The following is a 24,172-nucleotide window of genomic DNA, read 5'->3' as shown; positions in this document are numbered from 1 at the left end:
AAGCCACAGAACTTTCACCCACATTCAGAGGGCCTATTGGTCTCATAAAGGTTCTCTGGCTATCAGTCCAGAGAGCTCCCAGTAAGCTACTGGGTCAGCTGTTTCTGTGAGTTTTCCCCGTCATAATCTTGTCCCCTTTGCTTATATACCATACTCACATTTTTTAAAAAGTTGTTTAACTATTACACTTGTAAGTTTTGATAAATTTATTAACATCTTTTCTATCTTATATGTTTTTTTCTATTTTAAACTATTTATTAATGCTATAGAGAAATACATTGGCTTAATTTCAGATTTATTTTGTTTCTAACTATGTGTATACATGTGCCCGTGTGAGGGTAGTGTACATGTGAGTGCAGGTACGTACAGAGTGTAGGAGAAGGGCTTGAATTGCCCAGAGTTGGAGCTGCAGATAGTTGTGAGCTTCCCAGTATGGGTACTGGAAGCTAAACTTGTTCTTCTTGAAGAGCAGCAACTTCTTTTAACCACTGATCCACCTCTATCACTCTAACCTAAACTGTACTTTATTCTTTGCTACTTTATTCATCTATCAAATCTCTAACAATCTCTTATTAACTACATTAATTTTTTTTTGCTGTTGTTATTTGTTTGTTTTGTATTTTGAGACAGAGTCTCTGTTAGCCAAGGCTGGCCCTGTTCTTCCCATGTATCTGAGGAAGGTTTTGAATTTAGATTCTACTGCTTCCACTCCCCAAGTACTAGAGTTCGAGGTATGTACTCAGCTCCTCTCATTAATTTGATGATTTTCCCTATACCTCCCACATATGAAACCAGGTTGTAGATAAGCATGTAGTCTTACTTCTTCATTTATATTTCCCAGTCTTTGAGTGTATTAACTTTTCTTGCTGGGCTGGTTCTTTCCTAGAATTGTATGAAAGTGATTCTTGCTCGCCCTGTTCTCAATTTTAAAGAGCAGCTATCAATTATTTATCAGATATCACATATTGTGTCTTTTAACCTACAGATACTATCTATCAGATTAAAGAATACTGCAAGTTTTAAATTTGGATTTTTAAACTTCACGTAATTTTGCTTATTAATTACAGTTTATCAGTATTCTACAGTCCTGGGATGAATCACGTCCGAGTATCCTCTCTTTTTCCTCCTCTTCCTCTCTCTCTTTCTCATCTCTCTTTAATTTTAATGCATTCAGATGCTGAGAGAATTTGAATTTTATATCTGTTATTTTTACTGCATTTGGAAGCTTTTGGTTGCTTCTCTTGGATTTGAGAACACTAATATCGAGAACCACTTTACAATAAAGCTATATCCCAAGCTACTGTGGCATCATCATTTCTGTATACATCCATTAGTTTGGAGCAGGTTTTGCTTGTGATCTCAAGTGACATTTGCTTTCACTCCCTATGCTTAGTTTAAAGCTTCCAGAAAAATCACACTTTGTACAGGTACCAGGTGATGGTGTGAATTTAACTTTCATTCTTCATTATACACTTTAGTTCCTAATTTGTTAGAGTTCATTCTCTCAGCCTTTCCAGCTGTAATGTGCCTTATTCTCTGTTTTCTTTCCCCTTTGAGTCTCAGAGGACAATAGAACTCAATAACTGTGTGAACCATGCAGTACCAAGATCTTTGGTTTAAGATCTGACTTTATTCTTTTGTTTCCAATTCTCCTAGCAGCCATATCTTATAACTATGGTTGGATTATATGTGGCTATATAGTAAATATGTATAATATCTCACCTATTTGTTTTTAAAACTCATAGATTGATCAATCTGAGAGTTTAAAAACTAGTGTATCTTACATTGTTAATTGTTTGGGAAGGTCAATATGTGTGTATACATGAGGGTGTATGTGTGTGTCAAGGCTGAAGGCTGGGCATTACGTCAGGAATCATCCTTTATTGCCCTTATTCTTTGAGGTATGGCCTCTCAATCAAACTCAGAGATTGTTGACTTAGATAATAGTTAGCCAGCTTGTTCCACGGATCTTCTGTCTCTGCCTGCTGAAGCTTCAATTATAGGAGGGCTGCTATGGCTCTTAGACCCTCACATGGGTTCTAGAGATGCAAACTTCTGACCTCTCTTGAGCAGCAAGTTGTTCAACTGCTGAGATGTCTCAACAGATACAAGTCTGATCTGTTGATAACTACTACTTTAACTTTACTCTTTGACAGAATCATATTCTATAATGTAGGCTCACTTTTGGGACTTGTGATATTTCGCCTTAGCCCCTCCAAAGTGCTGGGATTACATGTGCCTCCATGCTTGGTGGTAATGCCACTTCAGCCTTAACTAAGTGGTATATTCGGTCACAGTTTTCAACATTGTCTTTCACTTACATTGCCTCAAACAAAATTTCATTCTTTTAATTTGTGGAAATGTAGATGCGAAGGTTTGGTTGAGGGATTATAGTCCTCAACTCCTCATAGATTAATGCTATTCTGACGTCTTAATATAATGCCAATTATCATAGTCAACCTATTTGAAGCCAATTATGCAAATAGGTGGAGTTAGTAGTGGTGACTTGTGTACATGAATAGGGGTTGATTAGGAGGGTTACCCACTGACCCACACTCGGCTCTTTAGGCATTAATTATAGCTCCCCGTGAATTATGCCATTGTGGTTTCTTTGAATTGAGACTGTTCTCTCTCTTTTCTTTGGAAGCACAAATGTTCTTTACTGGGTGAGCATGGGTCCTGAACATGAAAGATCAAATCTATCAATGTCCATAGAAAGCGAGATGTTGGGAAAGGAACCCTGAAGGAAACTAGCTTGCTTTGCTCAGTGTGCCCCAACGATGCCCTTGTCCTCAACTTCTTGCATCTCCTCCTCCTTTTTTTTTTTTTTTTTTTTGCCTGTGTGGAACATGGGGCCAATCTTCATGTGGACATTGGTCTGGCGTTCATTAAACTTTTTTCTCTTGTAATTTTCTCCTCTAGGAATTTTCATACCTAGGAAATATGAAAGAACCACTAACACACAATAGCAACAATAGAATTCAAGTGAAATGATTATACACTGAGGGAGTACTAGGGCACTGAAGTTTAAATGAGGGAGGGAGGAAGAAGTTAAACACAACTAAATATGTAAGAAGAAGACACGTGGAAACTTACTATTCCATAAGCTAAATTTAGACAAATTAAAAAAATAGAAATCCTAGCTAAAGAATCCAGACTGCTCTGTGGCTTTTGAGAACAAAACCTGAATTATTAGAATGTATGTTCATTCTTCTGATGGCCAATCAGTATTGAAGCCTTGTTTCAAAAGACAAACCTGGAAGCATTGGCACTGTTCAACATGAGGGAAATAGTTGACTGAATTATCTTGCATTTCTAGGAAAGAGCATAGGTAAGGTATTTTAGAAGTTAGTTATTTTGAATTGGACAACTAATTGGTGGGCTCTTCCTTGGGCAAGACTGTTCCTCTCACTTTCAGAATTCTTTGATTGCCTGTGGTTTTTTTTTTTGTTTTTGTTTTTGTTTTTGTTGTTTTTTTTTTTTTTGTGTGTGTGTGTAGGGATGAGGCCTTGTAGACTTTTCCCATCTATTTTTGCATAAAAGCATATACAAATCACATTATACAGACTGAGTAGTTTATACTTAGGAATATTTTATGTTATTTAATGATGGATAAAGAAATAGAAATAGAAAGAGGAATTAGAGTGGTCTACACGTTTTGTAACTTAAAAAAAAAAAGAAATCATGGAACTGTATTGTTTTACTTGGAGAACTGAGTATAAATCATTGCAAAATCTTTCGACAACTTATTTTTTTCCAAGCCAGGGTTTCTCTGTGTAACATCTCTAGCTGTCTTAGAACTTGTCTTGTAGTCCAGGCTGGACTCAAGTTCACAGAGATCAGCCTGCCTCTGCCTTTCTACAGCTGGGATTAAAGGCACGTGCCATTATGCCACCATCAACTTAAAATCCTTAAGAGAATAACAGTAAAGACTGTGTGAAAATGTTAACTATTTTATGATGAAAATTTTTAGCATGTGATTATTCATTTGAATAAATAATTAGATTATAATTGTAAAAGTGAGATGTGCACGTGAACTGTTAAGAACTAAAAAGATTTTTTTAAATAGGTTTTGATATATGCATGCTTGTTCCACACACTCATGTGTGTGTGTTTATTTTTATGCAGGTACATAAGTTATTATGTACACAGATATTTGTAATTCCCACTCAGATCCATGTTAGAGTAAAAAGTCACAGGGAGTGATTGAGATTCAGTTTTGTGAGCTTCTCTAATTCCCCTTTTCCCTGATGTCGTCGTGTTTATGGAATGGTTCATCAAAAAACCGGCATCACTTCCAAAACTTCAGTTTCATAGTTGTGAGTTTGACTTAGAGTTGTTCTGTGTTTTCTTCAGAAACCAGAATACATCAATTTTAGCAATTGCTTGCAGCTAAAACATATGAAAAAAACTCAAAAATTCTGATGACATGATTGTGCTTTGAGATAATTTCAGTTTTGAATGTATATATGTATAAATGTGTGTGTATGTGTGCATGTGGTTGTGCATGTGTGTGTGTGTGCATGTGTGTGTGTTGTGTTCTTTGTAAATGCATCATAAATAGACATGCGCTGGCTTTGAGTAGTTAAAAATGAATGGACCATAATGAATACTAAGTATTTCTCTAGTAATTTATATTTACCAAAGGACGTTTATGTATCAAGAACAAATTTCAACCTTTTATGATAAACATTATTTTTGCTTAAAAATAATCTTAATTTTAAAGAAACTAAATGGCGTTGATATGTGAAGTTTCCAATTTTGAACCACCTACTTTTCATATTGTAGCATCTATTAAAGGAGAGAGAAGACACACTAGTTAATGTCAAGTGCAATGATACCAGGTAAAGAAAGGTGGAAATTAGATATGACTGAGGAGAGGCTAGATTCTGAAGCCTTATATGTGTCAATGAATATATGTGAGGTGGGGCAGGGGCAAGAACAAGCAGAGATAAACTAAGACTCTGTGTGTAGAACACACGTCAGCATAGTGCAGATTAGGACATCAATAACAGAGCTAGAGGAACTCCTCATATCCTGCATACATGGTTTGTAGGTAGAAACACCTGAACATATTAATGAGTCCTAGCGTAGGATTTTAAAAGGGGGCATCATAAATGGTAATGCTGATGTTAGGTAGAAAATTGAGCCTTTGAATCTAAAGTTCATAGGGGAATCTGGGCTTGAGATCTGCACTTGGAATGTAGGTACTCACAGTGGTGACCTTGGGTTTCTTCAGTGGAAGGATGGTTGTCAGTAAAGAAGAGAAGTGGTTCAGGGTCTTTGTCCTAAAATATGGCAAAGCTTTGGATATTAAAGATAAGAAGGAATTAATACAGAACCTGATATTATTACAATTGTTGAAAAATAAGCTGAAATGGATCCAGTTAGAGTGAGAAAAGCTGGAGAGCTATGATGAAATATAGACAACCTTTTCCTGAGCCCATTCCCTGAGCCTCATGCTATAACAAACATTGATACATGTAAGCAACACCCATTTTTTTCTTTGTACCACAGTGATAAACACTTTTAGTTGTTGTGTGGAAGAGTGTTCATTTGGTTTTTATAATAACAAAGAAAGCCACCTCCACTACCACCATCTCCTTCTCCTGCTTCTTCTTGAAGAAGCTGAGACAAAAGGAAGTGGAAAATTTCTTTGTGATTTTACAACAGCACAGTCTTTATCCCAATACCACATGCGCTGGTCCATGTTGCTAAAGGTCTCAATAAATTTCTAGAGTGAAAATAATCAAGGGTGAGAATAAAGTAGAGAAGCAACTGATGCCATGGGAAACTAGAGAGGAGCATGTAGCACACGGTGCTGGTATGGTCTGTAAGTATAGAAACTATCAGAGGATGTAAATGCTAGCTGAGAGACAGGATGGGGCACAGTCCTGTCTACTTAGGTTTCTCAGAGCTTGAAAGGAGTTTCTCAAGGTTAGCATTGGTAAGCACATGGCTTTCACAAGGAAAGGATTTGCATGCTCATTAAAAAGCCTGAGGCAGCACACACATGCAGGCGTTATTCTAGGTCCCAGGTTAGGCTAAGAGCAAGAGGAAGACCAGACCGCCTTCCAGCGTCCTTGGGTTGTTTATGGTCAGGATGGATTGCTTCCTTTAATTTCATAACAAAATTGAAAATGGGAACCACTTAAAGTCAAAATTCACTTAAGAACTTTCTGGACACAAGTAGAAAGATACAGCTCCTGTCTGTTTGGTCTCTAAATCTGAGTTTCTTCTTTTATAGCATTTGGCAGACTGTCCAGAGTCCCTAAAAGAAAATAGTGTTTACATTTGGTGATGTTAAATGGAGCCACACATTCCAGAATGTGGGACCTTTTTGTATCTCCTATATAAAAGCAAATGTTTATATTAATGTGTCCAAGGAAATCGGGTAAACCTACTGCTATATTGTAATACAGCTCGGGTATAAGATATTTTATATTATTTGAAATAATCAGTTACTTGAAATAGTTCTTGCTATTTACCACCCATTGTTCAGTTTTACCTATGAAGACTTGGGACTTGTCAGGTGTAAGTAGCATCCCCATGACTATATAGCTGCTATCTGATGAAACACGAAATACTTAAAGATTTATTTTACTATTTTCAATTATGTGTATGCCTGTATATGCACAGGAATTCAGTGCCCACGTGGCTAGAAGTGTCAGATTCCCCCTGGAACGGGAGTTACGGGCAATTTTGAGCTGTACAATATGGGTGCAGGGATTAAGCTAGTCTCAGCAGCATGGGCATAATGTACTCTTAACCACTGAGCTCTGTCTAGACCCCACCTCCAATCTTAATTGCTGAATACATATGCTCTTTGTGTTTTGATACTGTATACACCTTCTCTGACACAAGGCATTTGGTGATAGACTTTAGGTTGTTCATAGTGAGAGAAACCGTTTGTCCTGTCAAGTTTCCTCTTTTCTGGATCATCATGACTTTCTTTTCGAGGTAATAGTTCAACTTGGTGCCCCATCCCTGCTTGACATAAGAAAACCCAACCTTGTATTCTTCTGTGTAAATGTATTACTTTAACTTTAGTGCTCTGAGGCTCAAATGTACTGTAATACATGGAGCTGTTTGAGAGTATTTCTTTTTTCTACGGAGACATTTAAGTCAAGGTAGTCCTTAAACAGTACATTTTTTTCCATAGACAGAAAACAAAACAATGGTCTTTCTGGTAGAGGCACCTTTTCCTTGGCTTAACAATTTATGAGTGCAAATATCAAGTTTCCTGAGGATTTTCCTGGTCCTAGTGTATCATCTTATTCAGATTGCTGGACTAGAAACTCTGACTTCAGTTTCTCTTCTAATTATCACTCTGGGAGGCCTGCTAGTTTTGGCCCAATCCTTTCTTGCTTTACACTTCTCATTCCAAAACTTGATTGACCTTTCTTCCTTCTCTTGTTAGCCACCCTGTCTCTGTAACCCATGAATATGGTCTTAAATCTGCCTGGAGGAGCTTCTTAGAGTGGTAGGCTCTGATGTATAGAACAGAGTGCAGGATTTCCTATCTGGATTGGACCTGGAAATCACTGTAGAAAGGAAAGCTTTTGTGCCTAACTAATTCAGGAATCTTTGCTTTATCTGATATAAACTCCTATATAGATCTTGGTTCAATGGTCTGGGAGGTTGAGAAGGAAGAGCTAAGCAAAATATTATTATATTATTGTGTAATAGTTCATTATGGCACCTTGTTTAGAAACTTTAGTATTGAGAATGAATTATAACAAGAATACAGTGTAAATACCAGAGAATGTTTCTGTTTATACTTATAGTTGTGTAAGGACATCATAGTTAATTAGGTTTGGAATTGTATGTCCCCAAGTGGTCCTCATCTTACCATATAATAAATAAAAATCTTTTGGGCTGAGTTCCTGATTTTTCCTTCTCTAATCAATGAACTTCTTTAATTACTTCGTAGTCCTCAAGCGAAATTTCTATTCAAATCATCATTATACCACACACAGTGTGAAACAATGACATGTCCGTTCCAAACTGTTTCTGAACTAAGAGATTTTAGCCAAATTTCCCAATAGATATGTATCTTATTTGAATAACAAATCCAAGTCAGTTTAAAAAACAGTGTTCAGTGTTTGCTGTGATGAAAATCTTCCATGAAATTAAAGCTAATTATGTTAACTGACCCAGTGAATATTTAGTAAATGTCTACGTATGCTAAGCATGATTTAGATGCTAGAGAAACAGTGAGTGTCTCCATGTTCCTACCTATGTTGGCAGTAGGAGAGGGCCTTTTGAAAGCTGAATTTACTTGTATACCTCTTAATGCTATTTTCTTCTTTGAGACAGCCCATGTAGATTACCTTAGAACTACTGGCTTAATTACAGAGAACTCTTAAAAGCATATAAAATGATATATAATTTTCTCACCTAAGAAACACACAGGTCAAAGCAGATCTTGCTTAGGCATGAAGGTCTAGTTGAAAATATTTTAATATTGTGTTCCCAGGCTCTCTCCCATTTTACTGAGCCTGTCTGCCCTGCATCTCACCCTTAATTTGCTGTCAGGAAAAATGACAGCTGCCTTCTGGTAGCTAGTTAAACTGAACTATTATATACAGGATTTATATTTTAGTTTATCCCTAACTTATAGCATCAATGGGTAAATTACCAAATGGCAAGACAGTCAACATGTTAAATCTCCACAATTCTCCACCATATTTAGTAGTTTATTGTAGGAGTAAGAGATTACATGCAGACTTTAAACATGTCTAATTGCCATGTGCAGTCACAACCTCCATTAGATGATGGTGTCTGTAATCAGTTGGTAAGTGTGCAATGTTGTATAGAGTTGCTTTTTTCCTTGCTTTTTCAGCAAACCAAAGGTTCTACTCACAACACTTAACTTGTACAAACTTGGAAAAGCTTTGAGGTTACTCATGTTTGGTATTTTTGTTTTGTATATAACATACCTATATAAATATATTTCATAAATAGCTTTACTGTGTTTTTAGATAATATACAACCAAGAGAATATGTTCTCTGAAATAGTTTTACATTAAATATATACTTGGGAAAGGGAGAATATATGTGTCTACCTGCAAAATAGGACTACAGCTTAATAAAATAGCACACATGTGAACGAAAAGGACCAAGGAACATCTGTGGATGTCCTTGGTGCTGTCATCCAGACCCATAGAGTGCTCTGATTTCAGGAAAGATACATGAAGACATAATGATCAGGCCAGTTGAGGGTTACGCGAGAGAAACCCAGTGATGCTGCCTTTGCAGCAGGACACCAAGTGTGGATAATGACAGTGTCTGTGCAGAGCTGTGGGAGGTATGAGACTACACCCGTAGGCTAGCAAGCTGCTACCATTCAACAGGTTCTGGCAGAAATGCTATTCATATTTTTAGACACCAAAACCTTTATTAGGCCTGGCACCGCCAAGGGCATAAGGCCATGAACTTCAAGTCTGTGGGAATTGCTCTTGCCCTGTGAATCCTTGGGGGTGGCACAGAGTTGGCTGGGAAGATCCCAAGAATGAAGAGAACTTTCTATGCTGATGAGGGCACTGAGTTTGTATGGCCATGAAGGGCACTGAGTTTGGGAAATTCTTAAAACAGGTTGTACGCAAACACAGCTAAGATTTGCGCCAGAGAGAAACAGAGGGACAGACAGAGACAAGAGAAATCCAGAGAGGAAGAGAGAGAGAGAGAGAGAGAGAGAGAGAGAGAGAGAGAGAGAGAGAGAGAGAGAGAGAGAACTGGCCCCCTGTGAATCTGTCCTTTGGCATCTCTGGCTGGCCTGTTCTCTATGAACAACTCCATGAGAAGGCAACCCAGAACAAAGGACATCAATGTTTCTTCTGACAAGTTGTGCAGCAACTCTCTTAGAATTGCCTCTCCACAAGCCTGAGCAGTGAGTAGACGCTTGGTTTAAACTGTGCCAGAACTGAGTATCCAAGTCTGCTACTCCTAGATTATTCGGCTTTAGCTTGGGACATTCCTGTTGTACAATCTCTGTTTTCGGTAATATTGGTGATCAATAATGTGACTAAAATAACTAAGTAAGTACAGAGGGGAATTCACAATAGATTGGACTCTTCCAAGTACTGAGCGCGATTCACAATAGATCGGACCCCTCCAAGTACAGAGGAGGATTCCCAATAGATTGGACTCTTCCAAGTACAAAGAGGGAGTCACAGTAGATCAGACTTCTCCAGTACAGAGGGGTATTTACAATAGATCGGACCCCTGCAAGTACAGGAGAGGATTCATAATAGATCAGATCTCTCTAGGTATAGAAAGGGATTCACAATAGATCAGACCCCTCTTCACCCAAACGTGCCACAATCTGAGCACAGCAGCCTCTGTGTGGTTGTGTGGTTCTCAGTTTTATAATTTACTTTATTTTACTTATTTGTATGTGGCATGTTACATATGACTGTGCACAATAGCTTCTATTTTACAATAAGTTGAAGAAAACTCAATATAGGTTTCAGTGGGTTTTTTTTTTTTGATAGGTAAAGGGAGGTTCAGGTGGAGTACAGTTAAAGTCGTCTGCAGATCGAGGAGTGGTACCCACATTTTAGCTTCAAAATCAATAGTTCTGCTGCTTGCAGTCACATTCATATCTGAGCCTTCGTCCAAGCTGTCATCACACAAATGTCAAAGCATCTGAGGCTAGACTGCACATGGTGGCACGGGCCTTTAATTCCAGCCCCTTTGGCACTGAAGCAGGCAGGTTTTGATAAGCTCAAGGCCAGCCTTGTCTATACAGCAAGCACCAGGCCAGACAAGGCTAAATAGTAGACCTACTGTCAAAACAAAAAATGAGAATATTATTAAAGAAAAACAGAAGGCCACACGATTATTGGCACTTCTCTTTTCGTGAGGATATTTCCATCACTATTTTTTTTTTTTTTTGCTTACTTTTCCCTCTGGTAACATTAAAACTTTTTTTTTTTAATTTGTTTGTTTTTTTTTTTTTTGTGTGTTTCCTTCCTAAATTTCTGTGCACTAGAACCGATTGTGATTTCAGATGCTCTGTGGAATTTAAAGGGTGACTTCTCCTTGTTTTCTAGTTGCGCATACATAAATGCATTGGCTTGTCTCTGTTAATCTGTTGATTTCATAGTAGAGAAATGCAGAAAATGCTTCTAAAAAAGATCCAAAATCATAGTCCAAACTCTTACACTGTGCTTTTTGCAAGGAGAGAGAGATTAACCAGTGGTTGTTTTGAGGTCTGATTAGCATGGCTTGGCAGAGGACTGCCTAAAATGATCTCTCCTTTACTACTGTACTTTGCTGCTCAGGGACAATTTTATTCAGGTTTTATAGAAAATCAATAGGGCATTGAAGCATCTCCAAAGCATCTCCCTTCTAAAAGAGGGAGATGGAGAAGAGACCAATGGTCGTGCCTTTTAGGTAAGAGTCCTGGAAGGTAGGAAGTTCCAGCAGCGACATTTAAGCAGCTGCATGGCTGAAGTTGGAGTGAAGTTTCAGATGAATAGGATGCGGCTTTGGCTAGAACAATGGGAAAGGTAGTCTTTTTGAGTCTAGCTTGTTAGGGCTTTTCAAGCAGGTAGAATTTAATTCTTGCTGAACAAAATTGTTGGAGGAAATTAAGCCCTGAACAGTGGATGAGTCCACCATGTTCAAGAACCACATACCCGGTGGAGTAATTTAAGGAGGAAACAGCATGATCATAGACTTTTGTGAAGTCATAGGGTTAAACCTCTAAACTTAGAGTCTTGGTTTTACTTTGTTTCCTCCAGTTTGTGTTTTGAATATGTGCGGCTTCCCCAAATTACTGGGGTTAGCTTATAATGTGGAATCCAACCCTGTTTTTCCGGATAAGCCTCAGAGGTATCAAGGCTTTCCATTCCCTGGGGCTGGAGAGGTGACTCAGAGGTTCGGAGTACCTGTTGCTCCTGAAGAGGACACCAGTTCAGTTCCCAGGATCCACATGGTGGCTCATAACCAGTAACCAGATATACCTCTAGGTTTTGGGATCCAATGCTCTATTTTGGCCTCCTTGGGCACCGTCACACACATGGCACACAGGCAAAGCACACACACATACACACACATACACACACTAGTCTAAGACTGGCCGAGAATGAGTAAGAATTCACATTTCCTGGACCACTGACGAATAAGTATTAAATGTGTGTATCTCTAGCATCCTAGAACTAGACGATTCAGACAGTCATAGCTAGAGCTGAGGAGAAGCACACCTGTACTCCTAATTGGTTTCTCTGAGCTGTAAGTAGTATGTATTAATTCTATTCTATTCTGCTTCATAATAGAACCCCATATTTCCATTATACTGGTTTAGCTCTCAGCATATATTATATTTTTGAAGACACAATAGAATAAACAAAAGCCAATATATTCTAATTGGAAGCTTTCAAAATACCTACATCATGATGCGATTTTATTTTCAATGTTATTTATAGGCGGTGGTGCATAAACGACTACCGACGTATTATAGAATCCAGTAGCGTGTTTAATGCAGAGATAAATAACATGGCCATAGGGTGAACTAATTGGATGGCAGCATGAAGAATGGGTTTACAACCCAGTTACGACTCATCCTTTGGGCAACTGTGGTTTATTCTAGGCATCCTTAGCCTCTCTGGCTATGGTGGGATGATGGTGTGGTCTCAAATGGCATGTGGCCAAACATGGATGCAGAGTTAGTGCCTCCGGAAGGCCTTGTTTAACACACTCACTCTGGGATACTCCTCTGCTTGTTTACTTCCAGGCCGACCACTGCTCTAAGCAGTGTTGGGGCAATGCCTGGGCCGCCCGAGCCCTTGAAGCTCAAGGAGGAACACCTGCACTTCTCATGATGGGAGGTCAGAGGCAATGTAAGTGACTTCCTAATTTGGGGGGCTAAATCCCTTCAGTGATTGAGGTCTGTACGATGCTAGCCATAGCGGTAGCCATGCCCTGTGTGTTTAATGTCATCATCGTTCCTGGAAGTGTAAGCATTGGCCTGAGTTTTGGATGTATCTCTCTGCTGTCTCTTTGCTGACAAGCAGAGTTCAAAGGCACAGCACCTTTGTCTTTGTTTCCTATGTGTTTCTCTGAATGTTTTCACTTTTCTGAGGTCTGCAAAGACAAAAGAGGGAAATATTTTATCTTTTAGATTACTTTCAAATTTCACAGCAACTGAAAGACTGTTGCCAAGCACCATTCAATGCGACTTTATGCGTCTCCAATAATGTTAGCCAAGGTAGTCCAAACCATGACAGGACTTCCCAGAGTTAAAGCAGTCTGGTCTGATGGTCCAGGTCGGTGACCCCAACTGTTCAGAGAAGGAGTTAGAAGGATTACAGCTTTAAGCTCTGCTTGGGCTGCAGAGTGAGTTCATGGCACCCGGGACTACTTGGTGAGACTGCAGTTCTAAGTGGAAACAGGGCTGGGAATGTCCCTTTGTAGTAGAGCATTTGACTGACATGTGTACAGACCCTGGATTCAGCCTCTAGTACTGTCAAAATAAATAAAGAATAGTTGAGTGGAAATGATATTTGCTTGCGATTAATTACATGGGACCAGAATTAAGATGTTTCCTTTAGAAAAACCAATTAAGCTGTGATGTTTACATTTAATTATAATTTTCATCAAAAGCAGAGCGAGGAGAGGAAGGATTAGAATACCATCGAGCTGTATTTTCATCAAGTTCCAAGACTTCAATCTCCTTGCAAATAATCCTGTAACTCTTCGTAAGCTATTTGGTTACGTGTTCTCTCATGCAGTTCGACTCCAGAATTGTTGTGTATAATACCAGACATGTTAACTGCGTGAAGGGAAAACAGAATTCTGCACATTGGCTTCATCTCTCCTAGTTACTTGGATCTGACTTTTAAAGAGATTTGAGATACTAGTGTGAAACAAATGCACATTACTCCTGTCTGCTTTTATTAATGAAACTGCCCCGTAATCCATTATAGTAAAAGGCACTGGGCATCATAGGCAGCTTAAACTAAAATGCCCAGGTATACCCCAGGTTCCTGTCTCTGCACCTCTTAAGCATTATCTTGAAGATGCTCCCTTGTGAATTATGCTGGATTGTTGTGGGAGGCAATGAGAGAACATCTGTAGAGGAACTTTTGTTAACTCGAAAACCTGATGACTTTTGGTGTTGTTGCTAATTCTTTGGATGTAGCGCTTATAAAAAAAAAGATAAAATTATCTGTGTGTTTTATTCAATAATTTTAGAGACATAGCTATTCTCTTTACATGATTTTATTTAAAAGCTCATTGAGACAGAAAAGGTAACTCACATAGAGTGAGTGGACTATACAGAAAGCATGGAGTGCCGTCAGATTTGTATGCAAAGCAACTTTAGTTATGATGGCATGTCCCAGAATGCAAAGCGACTTGAGTTACTATGGCATATTCCAAAATCAAGCGCCTTCTAGTTTCTTCTCTAACTTCCTCTTCCTTCCCTTTGTCTCCTCTCTTCCTTTGACATTTTACTCTTTACCTACATTGGGAGAATTTCCCACATTTTTTCTGGATCTCAAGTTTTGACCCTGTGAGTTTTTCTTTATTAGCATCATGTTACTTATATTTCCTTCTGGCAGGCCTGCTTGCAAAACATTTGACATCTTTCCCTTGGTAGTACATAGTGAGACAAGGTGAAGTTCTGAGCTGCTGGACCATAAAAGGGAGAGCTGTCATTGATCCCCAGTGAGCAATGAAACCTCAGGTAGTGCTGACAGGTGTGTACGGTCACACTTCAGCTGAGGCGGCTCTGTGGTTGAAATCTTTGGCTGAGTTTGCCATACTTCCAATGAACTTTTTAAAGCTACATTGCCATGTTTCACATGGAGTGACTCGTAGAAGAACAGAAGCGTAGAAAGTAATGTAGGAAAGGAAACCGAACAGCTCAAGAGAAAAAGATACACAGAGATCTAAATTGAAAAAGAAAACACCAACAGAGGGTCCTTTTTAGGTGCAAAAGGATGTTGCATGAAAAAGACAAAGAAGCCCCTTCATTTCTGCTGCGGTTTGCCGAGGCTAATTTAGAAAAGGCTGAGTGGCCCTCTGGTCTCCAGGAAAGAGTGTACTCCAAGAGAACCACGCCAAGAACACTGGGCTGGGGAAAAGATAAAAGGGAATATGTAACAGGAGGCAAAGAACATGTTTATCTTGCTGTTAACAGTTTAAATATCATAAATTCAAGAGGAATATATAATTTAAAATGATTTCTAAATCATCGCACTTGCCAGCATTCTTTCTAATTGGCTGGCTCTTTTGGAAAACGACAGTGGAAAGAGAGGTGTAGAAAGTTTGGTGTTTGTGTGAACATTGTTCAGTATTCTCTAAATCCCCAAAAGCTAAAAATATGGGATTTTTTTCTTTTGAATTCTCCTTTACTATTTAAGAAAATATTTATCATGGTTTGTGCTCCCATATGGACTTTTTCTTTTCTTTATCGTCTTCTCTTTTTCTTTCCATTATCACCATGATTTACTGAGACTTAGAAGTCCTCACATGGCCATGTGGTATCTCAGAAACAGTCAGGAGGATGTTCATGAGCCACGGCGAACTTCCGAGTTTCCATCACTGCAAAAGGACTGATACTGACACATTTGTATATCTATTCAGAAGAGGAATGGTCGTTAACTTGAAAGTTATTTGTGGGCATTATCCCACAATTTGAGAAGTTACTGTCTATTTAGAAGTGCTGGTTACTGTATTCACTAGGTAAATGCTCTACCACTGTGCCTACATGCACAGCCGGATTGTAGGTCTTTAATGTGTGCGAACACTGGAACATACACGGTATATTTTTTTAATTAAAAATTTCCTCTCCGCCTCCCTTTTTCCTCCCCCTGCCCTCCCCACTCCTCCCTCCCCTCCCCCTCCCTCTCCAGCCTGAAGAGCAGTCAGGGTTCCCTGCCTTGTGTGGAGGTAACCCAGACCCAAAAAGATGAACATGAGAGGGATGTACTCACTCATAGTTGGTTTCTAGCCATAAATAAAGGACATTGACCATATAATTCGTGATCCTAGAGAAACTAAATAAGGTGAACCCAAAGAAAAACATATAGTTATCTTCCTGGATATTGGTAGTAGACAGATTGCTGGGCAAAATTGGGGAACTGGGGGGTGGGGTGGGATGGGGGAAAGGGGAGATGGGGAGAGAAAAGTGAGAAGAAGAGGATGGGGAGAGCTTGGGGGAATGGGATGGTTGGGATAAAGGAAAGGTGGATATGGGAGTAGAGAAGTATTTATCTTCTCATTAGTTCTTAACTAACCATGGGCCTCTGCGCCCCAGGGTATCACAGAAGAGCTAGAAACTGGAAGCCAGAATCTAAAAGCACCCAGCTTGCTAATTTTACTGTGCTGCCTTATCTTCTCATTAACATGACAATACAGAAAGCGTGGTTTCAGCAGCTTTGGGTTCCACCTACTATGTCATAATAAGGTCTTATTGTACCAAATGATGACATGTACTAAGATTTTGCTACTTTATATTTTATCAGTTTTTGGGCTGAAGAGCTAAGGCTAGGCTCACAATCAAAAATATTTTATCAATTTTATTTTATGTATCAAAAATTGGAAGTAGTAGTGTTAGCCCTTGAATATTCATGCTTTGAAAAAATGAATTATAGTGGAAGTGAATACCAGAACTAAAAAATAAAAAAAAAATGAGAGCAAAAACAAGCTATTGAAATATCAGATTTCAGAACTGGGCCGTGGTGGCACACACCTTTAATCCCAGCACTTGGGAGGCAGAAGCAGGTAGATCTCTGTGAGTTCAAGGCCAGGCCGATCTGTAAGAGCTAATTCTAGGACAGGTTCCAAAGCTACATAGAGAAACCGTGTCTTGAAAAATAAATCCTGATATATATCAGGATTGAGAAAGATAGAGGACAGTCACAAACTCCAAAGCAAAGAGATGAGTAAAAATTCCCCTTTGAAACAAAGAAACAAACAAACAAATGCCTGTTTTCAGGCTTTATAATTTATATGCCAAAGTCAAGGAAAGATATTTGTTGGTACTTTCATTAATTTTTATAATTCTTAGACTCAATCTAACTTTGAATTTATGATTTCTATGTTTGATATTTATAAAGGAGCTTTAATCAAGCCCAAAGTCAAGCTAAGTAGAAAGTATTAACCTCACGTCTAAAACATGTGAAGTGTGCTTATTTCTCTAAAACTGAATTTTTACATTTAGGTGTTTTGTTTTTTTTTCTCCTCTGACTTGCTTTCATAGCCATAGGCAAAGTGACAACATCATTGCTTTTAATTAAAAGGATTAATAAAAACGTAAGAGGATTAAGTCTTTCAGCCTTTGGCTTCTATATTTAATAAAAGAATACTGGTTGGGAGCCAGTGTGCTATACATGCTAATTGACTGATGGGTTGTTTGAAGTAATGCAGAAGATTGCCTTGCTTGTGGTGGTTCAACAGGGGCTGTAGTTCTTAGAAACAATTTTGCACTCGGGGAACACAGGTCAATGTTTGAAGAAATTTTTAATCGCAGTGACTGAAGGTCACTTGCTCCTACTAGCATTTCAGGAGCAGAAGGTGAAGATGCAGTCTTCTCACCATCCTCTGGAAAACTCTTCCCGACAAACGATTATTTCACCTGAAGTGTCTGTTGTTTCAGAGTTGAGAGACCTTAATCTAGAAGATTTTATTGTTTGATTTCAACCTTCCTTCCCTTCCTTTTATTGTTCAATCTTCCATAAAGAGTTTGTGATCTTGGTATGAAAATGAGCAAGTGGAATTTTTGTGCTTAATGTGCTATGTTCAGGGTGAGTTTTCAGGTGTGGTGTGGCGTACAGTAAACACAGAGGTGAGGTTTTTGTTGCACTTGTGTGGCCTTCCATGATCATGTCGTTCTGTCTTTCATCCACTTATGATCAGAGTTAGAAAAGACCTAAGGTTTCTTTTAGTCCACGCAATTGCAATACCATTGAATCTATCTAACGCCAGTAACTTCTGGGTCACACCACAGGCTCAGACTGAAAGGATAACAAGGTTGTAGTTCTGGTTTCTTGTTGCTTCTGATGTCGCAGGGGAGACAGATTAGAAGAGACCATGTTCCCTGATGCATATTCTGTAAAAACATGACTGCAGTTCTCTGGTACACAGGGAGGTCAGCTTGTCATCTTAACTTGTTCTGGGTACTATGGAAGAACACGCATGTGTCTTAAATGTTGGAGAAAGGATGGACTTGGAAGACAAAAGGCAGAGCGGGCTTTTCAGATTGAAGGGGGAAAGAAGAGAAAGCAATAGACATATGAAGAACACAGGCAAGGCTTAGTGATGTTGAATATGATTAGTACGTTAGAGACATGAAAGTCACTAAATAAAAATACTCCTTTAGAGCCTGGGGGTATAGTTCAGTTAGTGGAATGCTCACCCAGCACTGTGGAGGTAGAGGCAATTCAAGGTCACTGTTAGCTTCATGGCGTTTTGGAGGACAGTCTGGTCTATGTAAGATTTTGGCTCAAAACGATTCTCTTCTTGTATTTCCTTAAAATATCAAAGTATTCCCCAAGAATCTTAAAGCCATAACACATCAGTTTTGCCAGTCACTTTAAGTGCACGCCTCAGGAGTCCCCAGGTTTAGTTACCATCCCAGATTCCCTCAGCTCTCTCACTTCTTCTTCCTCTCCTAAACCTTTGCTTAAAGTGCCGTTTCATTGTTAATACTGGGACTTACTTTGTAGCATACACAAATATAACAGATTTAATATATAAAAAAACATGCCCAGTATTTTTCTTATCAAGGTAACTTGAAATACTACTGGCTTTTAATAACCCCCTTGAAGTAGTGGATTTGAGTCATTAAAAGTTGCTGACTAATTCACAGTTCATATGAACCAAAAATAATACAATCCTATATATACTTTCCAAGATAGAGAACCTAATGGCAGAAATGCTGCCAAGACCTGTGTGATAAAGTGACAGCAAGTAGAACCTACTTTTGTCCTGAATAATAGAGTGTGTGGTGGTCAGTGTCGCCTCAGTCAGCCCTAAACTCAGACTTTTCCTGCAGCTGACAAAATCAGAATCTTCCCTCAGTGTGTCCCACAGAAGGAAAACAGTCTTCAGAGCAAAATGAATATAACGTTGTCTGTGAAGGAGTAGTCCCCTCCGTCCTTCTGCTGGTCCTCAGGAGAAGGGCATCTATGTGGGACCACTCTTCCTGTGTTTCATTTGAATAGTTCCAGATACCACAAGCAATCATGTGACACCTGTCATGATAGCTTCAGGAAATCTATCCTCTATTCCCAGCCAAACAGCCACATTCCCTGACACCCCATTTCTTGAGCTCTTTCTAGAAATACATCCAAGACTATCCACTGTTCTTTGCTCAGGGTGTATGAAGTAACGTCTGCAAAGAAGGTAAGAAGTAAAGGCCACGGAAGTAGAGAAAGGCGTTCTCTCACCCTTGGAAGGCAGTTTATTCCATTTATGTGATTAAATTCTGAGTGGTTTGACATTTGGCAACCTGAATTTTTCTCCCAACCTCATTAACTTTTCATTGTGCATTTGTCACAACTTTGGTTAGCCTAGTAAGTATCCAGAGCAGCGCTGGCTTGGCCAGAGTTGAATCAGAGCAGCTTTACTAATTTGGCCATGAAACAAAGCCAGCAGTATTTTAAGCTGGATTGAGCTACAGTGGGGGGGAGGGGGTGCATGTTCGAAATCACAACCTGGGTGCATTCTCCCAGAAATCTGTGGAGCTCAGCTACTTATCTCCATTTTGTGTGAGGAAAGGGAGGATTAATTAAAAGCACATTCAAGGCCACCATTGTCCCCTGTGCTGGGAAGAGGAGCAGCAGCAGCAGAGAACTAATGAAGATTAATGGATAAACCATCTTACTCATGATACATGAGATTAACATCGAGTTCCTAAAGATACGTCTCTATGGACTCCGGAAAAACTTATATTTTTTTATTGTCTATTATATTTTACTTTCAAATTGAAAAGAAAAAGAATAAATGACTCCATTTAGGGGAATTTTTTTTTAATAGAAACAGAGTTGAACTCACCCATTCCACGTAGTTTGTGACTCTGTGGCAAAATGACAGAGTTTGGCAGGTCCAACCAAAGCTGGAAAAATATTTACCCTCCTGCGTAGGTCATAGACAAGTTACCGAGTGCCGTTTCTGATTCATGAGTTGAGGGAGAACTTGGCTTACAAGTGCTAGCATGGATTTCTGTTGACCTGGATTTGTGGTGCTATTCGTTTTGAGGTAGCAATACTGCAATAAAGCAGAATCCCTTCACAGGCTCTTGGCTCCCACAGTTCCGAATGATGGTTTACCTTGTTGGTTTACCCTTCCTTTTTATCTTTGCTATGTATGTCTCAACAGCTCCCTTGCCCCAAATCATGAATGCTTTGAACACACAGTATGGGAGTGAGGACACTTGACTATTTTGCTACTCCATCTATCCTTCATGCTGCAATGTGCATCTTTGATTTTTTTCTTTATATATTATTGGAAATTCCTATGAGTTATGTATACCGTCTTCTTATAGTAGATTCATTTCCCCCTTCTAAGTGCAGAAGATTTCTGAGGAGTACTCCTTCTAACAGTATATTTTCCTAAAAAAAATAGACCAATATCTCCTGCACATTATTCTGCTGTCCCCTGATGTATGTCTTACGATGACGTCATCCTGGCAAGCAGACTGTAGGGGAAGAAGGTTCTACATCAAGTAGCCATTCTAAAGACGTATAAAAGAACAGAGTGTGGTGCTTAGAAACGAGACACAACAAATTCATCTGGCATCAGGAGGACATCCAGGTGGCCTGAGAGCAGTGGATAGAGAGAAAGAGGTCACTTTGACAGCAGGTGTCAGAGGTAATTAAGTGTTCTCCATGTTACAGTACTCTGTGCTTACCTTTGTACCTTGTTCATTTTGTTGAATGGATCTTCAGGTCACCATTGTCTCTTTTCCCTTTGACATTTTCTGTTAGTGGCCTTCAGGAGACTGATACCCTTCAACATGCTTGTCAAAGTAACGGGTTCCTGTATTGAGAAGATGATTGTATTTTTATATTGGTTTGAATATAAATTGAATGTGTGTAAACCAAAAGCAGAAAGTGGAAAATGTTAAGAGTCTTGATATATCCTTTGCTATATATAGATTGCCCTCCCCCCAGATAACTGTATTTGGGATTTTATTTTGATGAAGTAAATCTCAGAATTTAAAACTTTTTTATGTAATAAAAATAGCAAGTAATGGCTCTTGGAAGCCTAACCTACTCTCAGACTCTTAACATAAAATATTTCCTGTTATAAAAGCAACATTATCCAGTTGTGTTTCCTACTTTTAAGATATAGAAACTGAAAATCAGAAAGGTTAGTTTCAAAACTAAAAGAAGTAGAATTGGGATTAGAATTTAGGCCTGTCTTAGGCCAACACACACACCCTTCAAGTTAAGTTCAGTATATAGATCACATTAGAAATAACTTAGTACTGAAGTCCTACAATAAATAAAAAATATTTAATGCTTCTTTACTTTAGGAACACACTGGTGAAGCTGTGCTAAATGAGTAAATGCTTTTTGTCTGTTCTCAGTTTCTGTGTCTGTAGCAGTATAAAAATTTAATGGGGTACTAAGTATCCATGATCTATGCTTATTCTTTTAAACCTTAGAATTAGATGATAAAGCTCAGATGTAGGACATCAAATAAAATAAGAGCTTGATGAGTTGTCAGCTGAATACTTGTGTGATCACCACCCAAATCAAAAGTATAAGCCATAGCTCGGCGATAGAGTGCTTGTCTAGAATGCATGGGGCTCTAAGTTCAATTCTCAGCAATAAAAATGGGACTTTTATAGTGGTTCAAAAGCTTCCCTGTCCTGGTCAATGGTTTCTTCAAACCTCCCAGATGTCCCCACTGTTTCAGTTTTTATAACTTCTTTGTCCTAGATACTACAGGTTAGCTTGGCTCATTTAAAACAATCCAGTCTTAAAATTTCTAAGTCTAAAGCATCCTTCTCCCGGCCAATCACCAATCTGCTTCTTTATAATCACACACAGAGACCTACATTAATTATAAACTAGTTGGCCTATTAGCTCAGGCTTTTTATTAATTAACTCTTACATCTTACATTAGCTCATAATTCTTGTCTGTGTTAGCCACGTGGCTTGGTAACTTTTATCACTGAGGTATTCTCATCTTGCATCCTCTATGCCTAGGTGATGACTGCAGACTGAACCTCTCCTTAGAATTCTCCTATTCTTGTTGCCCTGCCTACACTTCCTGCCTGGCTAGTGGCCAATTAGCATTTTTTTTAAACCAATACAATAACAAATCTTTACAGGGTACAAGATCATTGTCCCATAGCAATAATTCATGATTTTCTGATCTGGGTGCTAGATGCACTTAGCAGATTCCTATGCCGTCTGTATGTCCTGCAGTGACCTGTTGAATAGAGACCTATAGTCAAACTCTTGTAATTCTTGGTTGGTGTTGTGCAATCTAGACAGAAAATAGATAGTGTCCAGTTTTAGTATTTTAAAAATGTTAACAGCTACTTGTACTTAATGCTTAGGATTATTAGTTCTATGATGACTGGAAAATAATAGTCTATCATTGGTTTTAATTATATCAAATAATTTTACTGAGTTATTTTTGCTCTTCTATTATTTAGTTCCCCCCAGAGGAAAATTTCATGCAGGAAAGGCAAGATGTGTGATTTTATTGCATTTCACCTAATTGTAAAAGCAACAGCTTTATTCACTGTCATTGTTTAAAAGTGACAAATTATTATTTTTCTTTTTTAACATTCAAAAATATTTTGTTATGTGTGTGCTTGTTTGTCAGCCTTCAGTGCTTGGGCAATGACAGAAAAGGGTTTCAGCTCTCCTGGAGCTGGGTTTATACAGGCAGTTATGCACTGCCCAACGTGGCTGCCAGGAACCATACTTTGGTCCTTTCTCTTAACTGCTGAGCCATCTCTCCTGACTCCAAATTAGTCTTTTGAAATATCACTGTGCAGTGAGTAATTTTATGTTTTATGTATTTAAATCAGCAGTCAAAAATTTGCAATTCATCTTGCTTTACTCCCAGCGATTTTGACCGTGTTGCTTTGTGCAGATTTCATAGTTTTTGCTTTGCCTCTTACACTGTGTATATGCGACATGTTATAGTCAACCATGTTTCACTGCACTGAGTAAAGCATGGGAACTTCCACCTACATCTGTTTGCCGTTACTTCCAAGTATCATATTCTTAAGCCTCAAAGACGGTGTTAGAATTTTGTTTCAATCATCAAATATGATTTAATAGTATCATTTATTTAGCTGTTATCATGAGCTGTCTAATTAATAGAGTTTTTTTTTTTCTTTAATGCCCATGGTTTCTTTTATTCTCTCTCCCTTGAACTCTCTTCTTTTTAATCCATACTCATCATCCTCATTTTCATTCATGTCACAAATGGGTAGGATTCAGGTTTTTATCAGTATCTCTCTGCTGCCTTTCTAACCATGTTTATATTAATTTTGACATCCAACTCTGTCCACCTGCAGCTTCATGCATCCATCCTCTTGCTAGGCCTCCCTCCCCTATCTGTCATTTTTATATCCATGTAGCACAGATTATAAAAGCAATACTATGATCACCGCCAAATCAGCCTCTCTTCACTTTTGTTTATTTCCACAATGCTATAACTATCATGTGAAAACTAGATCTTTCAGAATTACCATCTGCTACAGAATAGTCCAGCCATTTTAGTTTTTCAAAACTGGATTTGGTTTCGTTCGATGTGTTCTTTTCTTCATTAAGAATCCAGAATATATACACATTAGAGTATTATGCTGTGGTGAAAAACAATGACTTCTCGAATTTTGCATGCAAATGGATGGAAATAGAAAACACTATCCTGAGCGAGAACCTTCATCTGGTGATGGATGGAGATAGAGACAGAGACCCACACTGGAGCAATGGACTGAGCTCCCAAGGTCCCAATGTGAAGCAGATGGAGGGAGAACATGAGCAAGGATGTCAGGACCACGGGAGGTGCACCCACACACTGAGACAGTGGGGATGATCTATTGGGAGCTCACCAAAGCCAGCTGGACTGTGACTGAAACAGCATGGGATAAAACTGGACTCTCTGATCATGGCGAACAATGAGGACTGATGAGAGGCCAAGGTCAATGGCAAGGGGTTTTGATCCTACTTCATGTTCTGGCTTG

The 24,172-nt window shown here is 38.8% G+C and overlaps 1 protein-coding gene across 2 annotated transcripts in view; it reads left to right on the top strand.

The window, feature by feature from the left end:
* Nucleotides 1-24,172, top strand: part of Tll1 (tolloid like 1) — a 178,868-nt gene that overhangs the window by 16,375 nt on the left and 138,321 nt on the right. The window contains exon 2 of one of the 2 annotated variants that reach the window (XM_050138703.1): nt 12,743-12,848. The exons of the other annotated variant lie outside the window; for it this stretch is intronic. Within the exon in view, the coding sequence (XP_049994660.1) occupies nt 12,827-12,848 (22 nt within the window). The 5' untranslated portion in view covers nt 12,743-12,826. The remainder of the gene's footprint in view (nt 1-12,742; nt 12,849-24,172) is intronic. 2 annotated transcript variants of the gene reach the window in all.

Source organism: Alexandromys fortis, unplaced genomic scaffold (assembly GCF_014885135.2).
Source record: "Alexandromys fortis isolate MF-2015 unplaced genomic scaffold, M_Fortis_MF-2015_v1.1 scaffold_11, whole genome shotgun sequence".
NCBI lineage: Eukaryota > Metazoa > Chordata > Mammalia > Rodentia > Cricetidae > Alexandromys > Alexandromys fortis.
Note: the sequence above shows the minus strand (reverse complement) of the source record. Positions and strands in the feature narration are given on the sequence as shown.